The sequence below is a fragment of the Carica papaya genome, chromosome 2, assembly GCF_054855325.1.
Source record: "Carica papaya isolate Zhongbai chromosome 2, ASM5485532v1, whole genome shotgun sequence".
Classification (NCBI taxonomy): domain Eukaryota; kingdom Viridiplantae; phylum Streptophyta; class Magnoliopsida; order Brassicales; family Caricaceae; genus Carica; species Carica papaya.
The window spans coordinates 32,222,300-32,239,562 of record NC_142310.1 but is presented as its reverse complement, the minus strand read 5'-3'; the positions used below and the strand labels follow the sequence as shown (position 1 = coordinate 32,239,562).

The 17,263-nt window shown below is 32.4% G+C and overlaps 1 protein-coding gene across 1 annotated transcript; it reads left to right on the top strand.

The window, feature by feature from the left end:
* The first annotated feature begins 3,438 nt into the window (after positions 1-3,438).
* Positions 3,439-5,168, top strand: LOC110824816 (uncharacterized). The gene is made up of 4 exons (XM_088214114.1): positions 3,439-3,605; positions 4,197-4,334; positions 4,476-4,640; positions 4,960-5,168. Exons 1-4 carry the CDS (start codon positions 3,558-3,560, stop codon positions 5,071-5,073), a joined length of 465 nt encoding a protein of 154 aa, XP_088070240.1. The 5' UTR covers positions 3,439-3,557; the 3' UTR covers positions 5,074-5,168.
* Positions 5,169-17,263: the final 12,095 nt, after the last annotated feature.

Here is a 17,263-nt window from a genome sequence, read left to right as displayed (position 1 = left end):
CAGAAATCGTTAATATGAATAATAAAAATTCTATCGTAACTAGTTATATACATTCAATGTATTTTATATATAAAAGAATATATAAAATTGAATGTAATAAAATAAGAATAATGTTATATGCGAATTATAACATTATTATTCATTTTTAATTTGAATAATGTTATATGCAAATTACAATTTATGTGGATACACATAATTATACACAATATTCATGCATGGGTCGACATCTTAAATCTGATAATTAGCAAGTGTGTATAATATACATGATGTACACATGCATATGCATATGACTACCTGATCATTATCAATTTTGTTTGATCCTTTTCCAAGGCTACAAGCCAAATGGCTATACATAATTAAGTTTTCTACTATGCGGTTTTGCAAAATATTACTGGCGCTACTGTTTCTTGATTTATTATCAAGTGTGTATACTATGTGTATATATGGTTATATCACATGCATGCATGCTATATAACCTGTTCCATATCTACTTAAGAAAATGGATTAGTTCGATATGTATAATATTAAATATTTGTAATTTTTGTATACACATATATAATTATTATAATAGCGTACAATGTGGGTGTATACATATATATATATATAGAGAGAGAGAGAGAGGGAGAGAGAGAGAGAGAGAGAAATAAAAAATGAAATGAAAAGAGAGAAGAAGAAGAAGATAGGGAAAAAAGGGTTGAGAAAGAAAGAAAGATAGAGAGAGAAAAAAGTCTCCCCCGTGAGGGAAGCTTGGAGGCATTCACAAAACACAACTGGAAACATATATACGCAATTTGACACTTAACCTTTGCAACTTTCGATGCCGTCGCGATCACGAGCAGATTCCTTCTTCTCACGTTTACCCCACCACCACCACTCAATCCTCTCCTCACCATATGATATATATATATATATATATAAACATATATATGTATTCTCTCTATGTATCTATCTTCACTTTTCTCCATGTAATTTGCTATTTACTTAATTACGTAAGCAATTGTGTGTGTGTGTATGTATATTTCTATATATATATATACTGATATGCGCATGTATTTGTTGATATATATATTTTGAGTATTTATCAAGGTAATTATAATATAATATAATATAGTTTAGATTATATTGTATCACATGAATGCAATAGAGTGAGACCATCTTTTTCAATATACATTCCCAATATAGTTTCCGATGGAGAGATGTCCCCACTATCCTTGAAAAATGTATAAACTCCCGCGTAATATCTCATCATCATGTCTCTCCATGCTCTCTTCAATTTCTAAAGCAGCTTTTTATGACCATTGTCCATTATGCCGTACTTATGAAATCAAATTATGAAATGAAATCATGTATATATATATATATATATACACACACACACATACATATATAATATATAAATACGTGTCTAATGCATAAAGAGAAAATAAATAAGAATAAAATACTCAGTATTTATTCATATGCACATACATCAATTAAGCTGTGTATGGTTAAAAAAAAGCTTGTTGATTTTATGTGATAGCATATATTATGTCTATAAACTTTTCAACAAGTGTAACCTATAAAGTTTGATATAGTCCAAATTTAATTTCTATATTATAAGAATAAAACACTAAATAGGTACAATCAGAATTTGACTAATAATGATGTTGTAAATTCTAAGTCAATTTCATATATGTTTAAATTAAGCATTTTTACAATTTTGTTATTAAGAAGTGGAAAGACAAGTTGATTTTTGTTAAGCCTCAGCCACTGTTCATATTGTTGAAGAGAGTAGTATTGTTCACTGGTCGATTAAAAATTGTTGTATATGTATTCTATTCTCAATATCTGTGGGGCCTATTAATATCCAAATTGCGTGTATTTATTAGCATTGAAAATCATATGTTTCGTCTAGATGCCAAATTTATAACCATTCGTAGTATAAATTAAGATTCTCAGAAATGATACATGTTATTTAAGGGTGTAAGAAATGGTAGTGGTGAACAAGTTTTTTCTAATATATAGAGCAGTTTGTCTTTAAAAAATGAAAGTTATGCATTAAATATAAGTTATATCTTATATATATATATATATATATATATATATCACTTTAAATAAAATCTACCAAATAGTAATAGAAGTATATTTGAATCAAAGCAACATAAAAGAAAATAATTTGCAAAGAATGTCTAAAATAGCCAAGGAACTAAATTGGTGAAAGATGAAGAGATTGGAGAACCTAAGGAACATTTATTTAAAAGAGCAAATTTAACTAAAATAAAGATATATCAGAGGTTAAACGATATAAATATAGTTATAAAAATTATCTAAATGCTATAAAATCGAGTTCATCTATTAATTTTAAATTAGTATTAATAAAAATAATTTTTTAATTCAAACTGATATCTTAAAAATAAAACTTAAGTAATATGAGATTGAGACAGTGATAAGAAATGAATAAGAAAAAAGTGTCTGAGTTATATGGATTACTATTCAATTCATAAAGAAGAAGTAAGAGGTATATAAGAAAATCGCCTCCTAAACACGTAGGCAGCATGAAATGGTTCAAGTTGGTAACCAATGATATCCACACCTCTTGTTTAACCGTTGATTTGTATAGGCACACACAACCAATTGAACTGTACTATAATATCTGTAATACATCTTTGTATAATAACTAATATTTTTACTCCAAATGCTCTTGCACGATAAGAGGCACCCACGAGCCTAAATTTTCCTTTGAAACAACCCTCCATGGTCTAGTTAACAGCCAAACCTAACATCCAAAAACTCTCAACACATGATCTTGGAATCTCATTATCGAAGACTATAAAGACAAGAAATTTAAGTTAGCTAATAGAAAAACCACAATATGGTGATGAAGAAAGCCTTGCTTATTAGAGTCTGATGGCACAATTTTAAGACACAATTTTCTAAAGAATGGTATGCTTAGGAGTCATAACGTTTAAAAGAAAGTTATGTTAGATATTTTTAACATAATTTTAAATTATTTAGAGCGTAATATATTTTCAATATTATTATATATATCTACTCTCAAAGTTAAAAATAATTGTAAATTTTCTAATATAATGAATTTTATTCCAAACAATAACGTACAATTAAAATATTTTTAAATAAAAATTGTAAATATTCCTGTATAGAATATACATATATATGCATTAATCAATTGGATGACTAGCTATAATTCATATATTTTTGTCATTCTGATGAAAACAAAAGAATAATTGAAGATGGTCCTACTAGGGCAAAGAATGAAAATGCAAGGTGTAGTAAATTAAGTACCTAAAATTAAAGCAAGGGGAATAATGGAGAAGAACAGGAAGAGAGAAAAAAATGGTTTTGAATTATTAATTTAACTGAGTACTGGAGAATCACATAATGTTGCTACAAAAACTATTTCCTCATCTACCTATTTAAATACCTATATATCTTGTGACCACCAAACCTTGAAAGAGAGAGAGAAAGAGAGAGAGAGAGAGAGAGAGAGAGAGAGAGAGAGAGAGAGAGAAAGAAAACTGCGCAGATACTGTTTGGTGAAGATAAAGAAGAAAGCAGCCATGTATAAGAAACTTAAACTTCTTCGTTCCATCACTAACTCCCACTCGGTAATTATTATTATAATCTCATCTCTAACAATCTAAGATACATATATCTATACTCCCGTTCTCTTCAACATCATATATTTAAACTTTGTGAGATGGTGTTCTGAATTATTTACACACACACATATGTATCCATCTGTTTCCATAAATTAAAATTTAGATCCGTGATCTTCGGTTTCTTAACATATTAATTAATCTTTCTCCTTTTCTGATCATACTCAAGTCAGCTTGGATATTATAATTAATATTTAGCTATTTTTCTTTACCTTAAAAACTTGAAATTCACCGGTTCTTCTATAATCATGATTTATATCTTGCTAAAATCCCTTCCGTTTCTCTCTCTCAAATCTTTGGATCATTACTACACGGACATACGGAATACTGTTTATCTATATATCTATGATTAGTATATTTTTTTTTTTTGTGCGTTTCCTATGTCTAGCCTTTTCTTTTATTTCACAAGGTCTTGAAAAATGAAAACCCAAGTGAATTCCATGAATGGAGGTTATAATCATTGGCTTACTTCCTTCAATTTATGCTACTCTTCTTCTGTTCCATATGTATACATACATATATATGTATATACATATGCAGCACAGCAAAACCTCAGTTATATTAGATGCATCCAAGTACATAGGAGAGCTGAAGCAAAAGGTTTCAAAAATGAATCAAGACGTGGCAGACATGACTGCAGCGCAAAACCCCACCTCCGAAAATCATGATCCCCCGATGGTATATACATAAATATGTCGAAATCTGTTTTTCTTTCCTGTGCATCTAACTAAACCCATTTGGAATGTGTTAATTATGATCAGTTTTCTATCACTTTATATAATTATATATGTGTTTGTGTGTGTATATGGGCATGTGCAGGTGGGAGTGGAAGCCTTAGATAAGGGTTTTGTTATTAAGGTGTTCACTGAGAGAAGCTGCCGCGGTTTACTTGTATTTGTATTGGAGGCCTTTGAAGAGCTTGGCCTTGATGTCCTCCAAGCTAGGGTTTCCTGTTCGAACTGCTTTCTTTTAGAAGCTGTTGCGGTAAGAGCTCCTACGCAGATATATTCATTCATATACATATATATAATACATATTTACACATATATTGACAGGCATTCTTGTTCTCTTCTTTTCTTTTATATTTATACAAAGCGCGTTTATTAAAAAGAACAAAAAAAGACGAATGATATATAGCAGTATTCAGTTATTTAATCTACTGTATCGTAGGCTAAATTTTTTACCTGGGTCCTAGTTCAAATCTTTTTCCACGCACCGTTATATATACATATTATAGATTATTTTCTGAATTAACAGAGTTTGATGATATATATATATATATATATACATATATATATTGCAGGATAGTAGAAGAGATGAAATAATAGATGCACAAGTCGTTGAACAAGCAGTGGAGCAAGCAATCGAGAATTGGATTGAAGTCGGACGTGATGATGATGATCAGGACCAAGATTAATAAATTAAACAAGTCTTCTTCCTCTTCTCTCTTAAATCCCTTTTTGTTAATTACTATCTTAATTTAATTAATTATGCGTCTAAGTTTCCTCTTAATTGTTTATTCAATTTCTTAATATTTCTTATCTAAGATTTTTTGGATTTCATATATACATATATATATGTATGTACCTGTATATATTGCCTAGCTAGCTAGCACAACAGAGAGGGAGATCTACGTGGTTTTACATATAATATACATATATATATATATATTTGGTTTGTGGTGAAGCATGTGAATATTGGATTATCACAAATGCGGCCAAGAGAAATCTAAAGACGGTATAGGCAGACACATAAAAACAATGTTGGATCATGTCAACATGTGAATGAATATGTTTTTATGTGCAAATAAGAAAATAAAAATTTGAGAGCAACGAAAATTCCAGATTCCTTTGCTTATATGTATATACCCATCACTCGTGTGTATATATATATATATTATATTGATATGTGAGTATTTGGTGTTTGTTTGCTGGGTTATATTTATTATTGAAAGAGAGTTCTGGCTTTTATCATTTAAGATGCTAAAATACAGCAACAAGTACTACCGTTAATGGAAGCTGTGGGCCTTTTTTTTCAACATATTTCACGGACATCACCAATCAACCATTCAATATATGTACGTATATATATATATATGAAGAAATTGATAAATGCAAAATGAAAATCAATCAGAAAATATATAGGACATATATGCACTTAAAGATTTATGTAATGAATTTATCCTCTTTTTTTTTTTTCTTTTTGGTGTTGTTTTAACATTTTTCTTGGGTTGATTCTTCCTTTTTGGGGCTCTTTTCCAATATTTTTGTAAGATCATTATATTCCAAGGATAAACAATGATATCATTATGTTTACCTTTTTGCACTCGTACTTACAAACACTATACATACATATATATATGTATATGCACATTAATTTTTCTATATTATATATGGGTGCTTGTGAGATTTAGGACACCATAATTCTTGTTTGTAATTGGGCGGTCGAACCACTGGTTTGGCTCATCAATCTTGAAGTGAATGAAGTGGGTGTTGAAGTGTTCGAAAGAGGAAGGAAAAGGAATGGAAGGAGATGGAAATTATAAAAGAATTAAAAAAAAAACAATTATAGTTTTTTTTTTTAATCCGAATGATAAAACCAAATAGAAAGAGAAAATAATCAGTAAAATTGAATAAGGTGTGGAAAAGAACAAAGTGTACATTCTGACAATTTTATATCTTTTTTTTTTTTTCTAAGAAATATATAGATATAGATCAAGAGAGAAAAGAGAGAGGATCTTTGATCTTTTACTTAAATATATTAATGTATGCATGTACATATGTAACAATAATGAGTATTATTATAAATTTTTTCCGAGTATTTAGAATGGTCAAAAGCACTTTGTTACTCAAAATGGTTAAAAATTTTACGTACTTAAAATACTTGTAGTTAATCATAGACATCCAATGTTCAAAATTATAGATATGTGAAATGTTCACGATTTCAGAATAATGAACTGACATATGCAATATTATTATAACATAACTGTATTAAGAAAAATCAAAAAGTTCATCACTCATATTAGTAATAATGTATCTTGCAAATCAATGACATTAGATATAGTCAGATCACTACTATTTTTATAATATAATTGTATTTACTTTATCAAGCGTATTAAATGATAATATTATGCATGAAGTATGTCTTATTAGGTACTACTCCAAGTGAATTTGTTAATGTCAAATATCTATAATGATCGAAGCTATTTAGGATCATTTTTGGGCATTTCATATACCTAACAAGATTTTGGGGATTTTCAAGTATTCGGAGTTATTTATGGGCATATCAAATATCCAAAATCACTTATATTCTAAAATGTTCGACATACGTTTACCAACTATTCGTTGAATAATTGATTGGTACTTTCATTTTTTTTTTTTATGAAATCATATATTCAAATCAAACTGTATATTTCATATGAAATCATTTAAAAATATAATATCCACCTAAGAGGAAAAAAATATAGAAAAATAAAATTTGAAGTTTGGATGTAAATAAAAAAAAAATTTAAAATTTGAGGTTTTTAATTAATTTCAGGGAGCTAACTGAAAGTGGGTAAGAAAAAAGATGGTAAAAACATAAATAAGCAGAAGTGGAAGGGGACAAAGGAAATTAGGAGAATGGATGGCCTAGATCGGACCACTTAAGGAGATCGGATGGAAGAGATTTAAAAGAAAATGGAAGGCCCAGATCGAGTTACGAAGATCCAACAATTGAGGGAACAGATATAAAAGAGGAAGAGATTAGGGTTTTTATTCATTTTGAGAAGAGAAATCGAAAAGAGAAAGGGAGAAGAGAGAGAGAGGCAATCGGGGAGAGGAAGAAGACAGTCGCGCGGGGAAGCCGAGAGAGAAAAAAGAAGGAGAAGAAAGGAAGAGGGAGGTCAGAGAAGGAGAAAAGAAAGGAAAAAAAAAGAGTGATAGAGGGGGAGGAAGGGAAGCCGATAACGGTCGCCCAAGGGGAGAGGAGAGAGAGAACTGTGGAGGAGGAAGAAGAAGAAAGGGAATCACGGCCGAGAAGCACCGTGTGACGGCATAATCCTAACTTGAGGCTATTCCGATTTTCGAGCACCGCACCTGAGTTAGGTACGTTCCTTTTCTTCTTTTGGTTTGTGCTTTTGACTAAACGAGTGTTCATGTGTATGTGTGTGTGCAGGTTTAAGAGCTAAAGGACCGCGAGGTGACCGAGATGAGGTGACTGGGAGCCAAGCCGAGGCCAAATCACCCACACCGAAAGGTAAAATAGTTTTTTTCAAGTTTTGGGCGTGGTTGAGCGGCAGTGGGGTGGGGCTGGTGCCGGGCTAGTTGTGCGAGCTCGGCCGAGCCACCCAACCTCGCGGGAACTGAGGAGGCTTCCTCTGAAATGGGGAAAGCTGACTATTATAGAAGTCGAAGAGTCTTCCCAGAGCATGGGAACTCAGTCCACCATTTTGGGATTCCATTTTGCCGTATGGAAAGCTGAAAAGTCTTTTTCATAAAACAAAAATTCAGTTTGTCGTCTGAAAAGCTGAAAAGTCTTTCTCAAAAAATGAAAAATTCAATTCGCCAAACAGAGAGCTGAAAAGTTTTTCAGGTACGGATCCCAATAATTTCGGATATTTCATCGAGTGGTCGTTGAAATTCATAATTTGATTAAATTAATTTTTAGTATTTCGAATTATTTTAACTAATTATGTCATGTGTACCGAAAAATTTTGACATTCAGGCGGATCCAGAAAGACCTGTAGGAGAATAAGTATTTCTAAATCTCAACCATGTTCGAATTTCAAAAATGCATTCATTTCATGAGATTATGAATTTTGAAATTTGAACAGATATTGACCCAATTTTTGATAAAAACAGAACTCAAACTATGATCAATAAACCGAAGCAATTGGAACCCTATAAGGAGACAAAACCAAAAAACAAATTCAATGGGCTGAGAGTTATTTGGATTGATGAAATATGAAATTGAAAAAAAAAATTCAATTAAGGAAAAATTAAAAAAAAAAGAAATAAAATAAAAAGGTAAAAATATAAAGAAAAAGAAATAATTGAGGTTAAGAAATGATCATTTAAATAAATTAAGAATTTTAGAATGAGAGAGTAAGAGTGAATAGTGTAAGGACCTTGAATACCTTTTCGTTTAGTCTGAATCGAGGAGGGGGGTGTATGTATGTGGCTAAATTTTAACAGGCATGGTGAACCTGCACATGGATAGAGTTTGAAACCTAATCCAAATGTGGATAGGCATTTGTGTGAGTGTGGGTCACCTGGTAAACATACATGTTGTGGCCATTGTGTGATTTGTGTGTATGTGTTATCTATGTGATAGAGAGATTCATTTCACATTTTCTCGATAATGAGATAAACGGCATCGCGCGATGAAACCATATAAATAACTTTTTTGAGTGTATCTGTGATTGTTTGTTTGTGTGTGATTATGTTTCAAGATTATGAATGATATTCGAGTGTATCTATGTTCTTTCGAGAGTGTGAGAACATACATTTGAGGTTTATATATGATATTAAAGAGAATTTATTAGATCGATTAGGAACATGTGAAATGGTGAAAATAAGAACATAAATTTTGCATTCAAATATTTTTATTGCTTTTGTTTCTTATCGTATGTTTTGCATGAAATTTTATCTAGATTGAGAGAATGTGAATACTTATTGAATTGGTGAAACTCATTAAATTTTATTCTGATATTTTTCAGAGAAAAATTAAGAGGTAGCACCGCTGCCAGACGAGTAGAACTTGTAAAAGGGTTCTTGTTTTTGTATATTTTATGCATATTTGAAAAATTTTATTTTCTTTTATTATACTTTAAATTCTGACATCATGTTTTGTATATACAGTTACTGTACATATCACATGGGATGTTAGCTTATATTATAAATTTTTTATCTACGCATGTATATATTTTATGGGCCCACTGTATGAAATGGCATGAGCAAGAATTACGCCTCGTATTAAGTATCAGGGCATGATAGGTGGTATTAGAGCTCACATTCCTAAAATCATCCCTTATGCATGAGGTTTTAGAGTTTAAATATAATATTTTGCAACTATTTGGGTGTTAAAAAGTAGGAAACGTTATTTTGAAATATTCTAATTCATTCTTTTCTGAATAAAATATTGTAAAATGAGACGTGGATGGACTCCACCAGAGCAACTTCCCGATTACATATCCTTACAAGAGCATATTGACCGGTTATACCACATAGTAGAGGAGCTTGTTAACCAGCCTAGAGAATGAGTACCTGGCCCTTCTCTAATACCAGGTCCATACAATCCAAAACTAGTCGTTATGTATCTAGACTATCACAAAAAGTTCCTAAGACGCTATCCTCCTACATTTACTGGTACCAAGAATTTTATGAAGGATGGTTAAAAGAAATTGGAAAGGCATTCCGAGTTTCGGGAGTGACTTCTGAACAGAAAGTGATCTTAGCTACGTACCTGCTTATGGGTGAAGCTGACTGTTGGTGGGAATTCAGACATACTACCTTACCTGTTCTCATCACTTGGGAGGGATTTTTGAGGACGTCCAATGTCAAGTACTTTTCGGCACGACTCTGACACAAAAAAGAGTTGGAATTCATGCAGCTCACTGAGGGAAACCTGTCAGTAGTTGAATATGCTCGAAAATTCATTGAGTTGACCAATTTTGCTCCAGTCATTTTGACTGATGAAGGGCAAAGGACAAGAAAATTTCAGTGCAGGCTACACCAAGAGATCCAGGATGCTCTTACAGTTTTAGAATTGAAGACCTATGATGAAGTTTTTGTGAAAGCAAAAATAGTAGAAAGTTAACTGAGGATTTTATCCTCTGGAGCAGATAATTTTAAACCCCCGGTACCTCTGAAAAGACAGATTTCAGGGTTTAGTTCATAAAATAAGAGGCTCATAATAGTAATAGAGGTATCTCCTAGACCACAATCAATTCCTAGTAGGGCACCAACCTGTCGTACTTGTGGAAAGAATCATGGTAATCAGTTGTGTTATTGTATCACTCGATTTTGTTTTAAGTGTGGTAGTCAATAACATCTGATTCGTAACTGCCCACTTATGAAGGAACAACCAGAAGCTCAAAAATAGGGACGAGTGTACACACTTACTGCAGCAGATGCTGAAGCAAACCCAGACGTGGTGCAAGATATGTATCCTGTCCCAAAGAGCCTAACTAAGGTATTAGTAGATCTTGGTTCCACACATTCATTCATGTCATACACTTTTGCACCACGATTGGGTGTTACACCTGTTTATTTGGGGCATATCTTGATGATATCCACACCAAGCATGGAGGTATTACTTTCAGATGTTATCAATAAAATTTGTATAATAGATATAGCTGATAGGGAATTAAAAATAGATTTGATACTTTTAGATGTTGGGAATTTTGATGTAATTAGAGGAATGGACTAGTTGGCAATTCATTACGCAACTTTAGATTGTCGTAACAAGAAGGTTGTATTTAATATCTCTAATGAATAAATTTTTACTTTGTAATTGAACGGTGTTATTTACCACGTAGTATGATTATTTAAGTTATATAATTTATTGAGCCTAACATGTAAAGGTTGACGTGGTGGGTAATAAAAATAATAACATTGATTTTTATGATGTGTTGGTGATCCGTGAGTATCCAGATGTATTCCTTGATGAACTTCCAAGATTACCTTCGGATCGTGAAATAGAATTTTTCATTGATTTACAACTAGGAACCTAACCAATCTCCATTGCTCCTTACAAACTGGTGAGAGCTGAAATGAAAGAATTAAAAAAGTAATTAACAAAACTCCGAGATAAAGCATTCATTCACCCTAGTGTTTCTCCTTGAGGTGCTCTTGTAACATTTGTCAATAAGAAAGATGGAACCAAGCCAATGTGTATTGATTATAGACAATTAAACCGAGTCATCATCAAGAATAAATATCTTTTTCCCAGAATTGATAACTTATTTAACCAATTGTAAGGGGCACAGATCTTTTTCAAGATCAATTTACAATCCGGTTACCATCAAGTGAAGATTAAACCCGAATATATTTTAAAATTGCCTTTAAAAGCAAGTATGACCATTACGAATTCTTGATTTTACCTTTTGGATTGACGAATGGCCTAGTTGTATTTATGAACATGATGAATCAGATATTTTAGCCTTGGTTAGATCAATTTGTTATTGTGTTCATTGATGATATGTTGATTTACTTTAAGAGTCGAGAAGAACACGTTAAACACTTAAGGCAAGTTCTGCAAACTCTTAGAAAAGAAAAATTGTATGTAAAACGGAGTAAGTGTGTATTCTGGATCAAACAGATCACTTTCTTAGGCCATATGGTTTCTAAAAATGGAGTATCCGTAGATCCAGTAAAAGTTGAGCCTATCATGGGATTAGAACATCCCACTATAGTAAAAAGTGTTCGAAAATTTTTGAGTATGGCTGGGTACTACTGCCGATTTGTGAAAAGATTCTCTAAGATTGCAACCCCTCTTACCCGGCTTACTAAAAGGATGTTAAGTTTGAATGGATCCCAGACTGTGAAAATAGCTTCAGAGAACTCAAAGATTGACTTGTAACGGCTCTAATACTAACACTACCTAGTGGATCAGGGGGTTATGCAGTATACACTAATGCGTCAGGCCAGGGTTTAGGGTGTGTGTTAATACAAAATAGTAGAGTCATCACTTATGAGTCGAGATAATTGAAGAATCATGCACGAAATTACTCGACTCATGATTTGGAATTAGTTGCAATTGTACATGCTCTTAAGATCTGGCATCATTATTTGTATGAAGAGACGTTTGAGATCTATAACGATCACAAGAGTCTTAAATATTTCTTCACGCAGAGGAAATTAAACATGCACCAGCGTAGATGGATGGATCTTCTTAAGGATTATGATTAGAATATATCCTACCATCTGAAAAAAAGAAATGTGGCGGCTGATACATTGAGTCGCAGTACCTTTGGCATAATTGCAAAGCTAGTAGCTTCTGAATGCAAGACTCTAGAGATCTTACAAGAATTATAATAGGGTATTTACAAACGAAAAATGTATATAGCCAACTTGAGAATCGAACCAGTATTAATTCAGAAAATTAAAGATGCTCAAGAAATTGCACTGCTATAAGGACCTTAAAGAAAGAAATTGAATAAGGTTTAAAGTCTGACTTCCGAGTTTGCGATGATGGTTTGCTTCGATTCAAAGGAAGATTGTGTGTTCCGGATGATCCTAACTTGAAAAGACTCATATTAAAGGAAGCACATAATTCTAGGTTTACCATACACCCAGGTATCACCAAAATATATCGGAGTTTACGACCTCGGTATTGGTGGATTGAGATAAAGAAAGATATATCCGAATTTATTAATAAATGTCTCACATGTAAGAGGATTAAAACGGAACACCAAAAGGTAGAGGGATTACTCCGACCTCTACCAATTCCAGAGTATAAGTTGGAACACACCACTATGGACTTTGTGATGGGTTTGCCTAGGATTAGATTAAACCATGATACTATTTGGGTGATAGTGGACCGATTAACAAAGTCAACCCATTTTCTACCAATAAAAGCTACAATTCCCCTAGATAAACTTTCTAGATTATATATTAAGAAAGTTATTAGGCTTCATGAAATTTCGGTATTAGTAGTTTCATATCGAGATACTCGTTTTACCCCTAGGTTTTGGACAAACTTTCAACAGGCCTTAGGCACCACTTTATCATTCAACATAGCATTTCACTCATAAATGGATGGCCAAACGGAAAGAACCATCCAAACATTAGAAGATATGCATAGGGCTTGTGCATTAGAGATGAGAGGAAATTGGAACGACCATCTATCATTGATTGAATTCACCTATAAAAATAGCTATCAGTCTAGTATTAGTGCAGCTTCATATGAAGTACTTTATGACAGACTCTGTAGATCTCCTATGTGTTGGGAAAAAATTGGGGACAAAAAAATTTATTGGACCTGAATTAATTGAAGAAACTACCTCCAAGATTATCCTGATTAAGAAAAATCTTTAAACTGTCCAAAATAGACAGAAAAGTTATGCGGATAACCGTAGAAGGAGTTTGGAATTTGAAACAGGGGATCATGTATTCTTAAAAGTGTCGCCAATGAGGGCCTTATAAGATTTGGAAAGAAAGACAAATTGAGTCCTCGTTTCATTAGACCATTTGAAATACTGGAGATAATTGGATCTACTGCTTATCGATTGGTATTGCCACCAGAATTGGCTAACATTTATGATGTATTTTATATGTCCATGTTACGTAAATACTATCCTGATCCATCACATATAATTCAATATGATGAGATTCTTATTGAAGAAGATATGTTTTATCAGAAAATACCCATAAAAATATTGAACAAACATGAGCAAGTATTGAGGAATAAGACTATTCTGATAGTTAAGGTACTCTAGCGACACCATTCGCCAGCGGAAGCTATTTAGGAAACTGAAGATTCGATACGAGCTCGATTTCCTCACCTACTGTAAAGACATATCAAATTTGGAGGACCAAATTTTTATAAGAAGTAGAGAATTATAATATCAACTCAAGATAAAAAAATATAAAAAAATAAACTTTGGAGTTTGGATGTAAATGAAAGAAAATTTTAAAATTTGAGGCTTTTAATTAATTTCAGGGACCTAAATAAAAGTGACTAAAAAAAGGGAGCAAAAACATAAATAAGCAGAAGTGGAACGGGGTAAAGAAAATTAGGAGAATGGACGGCCCAGATCGGACTGCTTGAGGAGACCGGATTGAGGAGATTTAAAAGAAAACGAACGGCCCAGATTGAGTCATGAAGATTTAATGGTTGAGGAAACGGATAGAAAATGGGAAGAGATTAGGGTTTTTATTCATTTTGACAGGAGAAACCAAAAAGAGGAAGGGAGAAAGAGAGAGAGAGGCAATTGGGGAGAGAAGGAAGAAGACGATCGTGCGGGGAAGTCGAGAGAGAATAAAGAAAGAGAGAAAAGAAAGAGGGAGACCGGAGAAGGAGAAAAAGAAGGAGAAAAAAAGGAAGTGGTCGAGCGGAAAGAAGGGCAGCCGAGAACAGTTACGCAAGGGGAGAAGAGAGAGATAAAATTGCGAAAAAGAAAGAAGAAGAAAGGGAATCGCGACCGAGGAGCACCGTGTGACAGTAGAATCCTAACCCAAGGCTATTCAGGTTTTCGAGCACCGCACCCAAGTTAGGTACGTTCTTTTTCTTCTTTCAATTTGTGTTTTTGACCAAACGAGTGTTCATGTGTGTGTGTGTGTGTGTGTGCAGGTTTAGGAGCTAAAAGACTGCAGGGTGATCGAGATAAGGCAACGGGGAGCCAAGCCGAGGCCAAATCGCCCACGCTGAAAGGTAAAATGATTTTTTTCAAGTTTTGGGGTGGTTGAGCGGCGGTGGAATGGGGCTGGTGTCAGGCTGGCCACATGAGCTCGGCCGAGCCACCCACCCCCATAAGAACCGAGGAGGCTTCCTCGGGAATATGAAAAGCTGACCCATTCAGGAAGCTAAAGGGTCTTCCTCAATCATGGGAGCCCGGTCCACCATTTTGGGGTTTCAATTTATTGTCCGAAAAGTTGAAAAGTCTTTCTTGAAAAACAAGAATCTGATTTGCTATCCGGGAAGCTGAAAAACCTTTCTCAGAAAATGGAAATTTGATTCGCCGAACAGAGAGCTGAAAGATTTTTCGGGTACGGATCTTGATAATTTTGAATATTTTGTTGGGTGGTCGTTGAAACTTGTAATTTGATTAAATTAATTTTTAGTATTTTAAAGTATTTTAATTAATTATGTCGTGTGTATAGAAAGATTTGGACATTCAAGAGGACACGTAGGAGAGTAAGTATTTCTAAATTTCAACGGGGTTTGAATTTCAAAAAGTGCATTCATTTCATTAAATTATGAATTTTAAAATTTGAATGGATATTGACCTAATTTTTAATGAAAAATAGAACCCAAACTATGATAGTAAATCTAATCAATTAGAACCCTATAAGGAGACGAAACTAGAAAGCAGACCCAATGGACTAAGAGTTATTTGAACTGATAAAATATGAAATTAAAAAGAAAAATTCTCAATTAAGGAAAAATTTAAAAGGAAAAAGAAATAAAATAAAAAGGTAAAAATAGAAGAAAAAAAAAATTGAGGTTAAGAAATGATCATTTAAATAAATTAAAAATTTTGGAATGAGAGGATAGAAGTGAATAGGGTAAGGACCCTAAATACCTTCTCGTTTAATCTGAATCGATGAGAGAAATGTGTGTGTATGGCTGAAGTTCAGTGGGTATGGTGAACCTGCACATGGATAGAGTTTAAAATCTAATCCAAATGTGGATAAGCATTTGTATGAATATGGGTCACTTAGCAAATGTACCTACTATGGTCATTGTGTGATTTGTGTGTGTGTGCTATCAATGCGATAGGGGATCCATTTCGTCTTTCCTCGATTATGACATAAACTGTATCGCGTGATGAAGCCATAGAAATGATCTTTCGAGTCTATCTGTGATCGTTTGTGTGTATGTGATTATATTTCGAGACGATGAATAATATTCGAGTATATCTATATTTTTTCGAGAGTATGATAATATATATTTGAGATTTGTATATAATATTCGAGAGAATTCATCAGATCGATCAGGAACGTACAAAATAGTAAAAATAAGAACATAAATTTTTCGCTGAAAAATTTTTACTGTTTTTGTTTCTTACCGTGTGTTTTGCATGAAATTTTATCTGAGTTGAGAGAACGGGAATACTTATTGAGTTGGTGAAACTTATTAAATTTCACCTTGATATTTTTCAGAGGAGAATGAAGTGGCAGCACCACTGTCAGACGAGTAGAATCTGTAAAATGGTTCTTGTTTTGATATATTTTGTGCATATTCGAAAAGTTTTATTTTGTTATATTAGACTATAAATTCTGATATCATGTTTTGTATATACAGTTACTGTACATATGATATAGGAGGGTAGATTGTATTATAAATTTTTTATCTACGCATGTATATATTTTATGGGTCCATTACATAAAATAATATGAGTAAAAATTTTACCTTATATCTAGTATTGAGGCGTAAAAAAAAAATAATAGTATTTTTTATTATATTTTTATTTTTAGCGGTAAATCATCTAATTATTAAAATATATAAAAAAAATTAAAAAAAAAACTTCGTATTTAAAAATTTTATTAACTTAACAATCAATAACATGTAAATTACACATTTCTTTTAGAATATTTTAGACTAAAAATAAATATATATTTTCTTGTTTATTTTTATTTTTCCTAATAAAAATTTTTAAAAAATAATAAAAAAATTTTAAAAAAAAATACATAAGAAACCTATCAATTCCGTCCTTTTACCCTGTTTGTTTTTTGCACACCAATAACACCATTAGTTTTCAACTTTTTTTCATGTTAGATTTACCCATACCAAGAGTTACGTGTCTCATAGGAGATCACAAAACAAAAGTTACAAACAGAGACTGATTTAACATTACGTGATAGCCCCCAGATAAACATGACAGACTTAATATAAATATAAATTTTTTTTTTTAGATATTCCAATGTAAGTTCATAACTTAAATTGTAGATATTACAATCTCC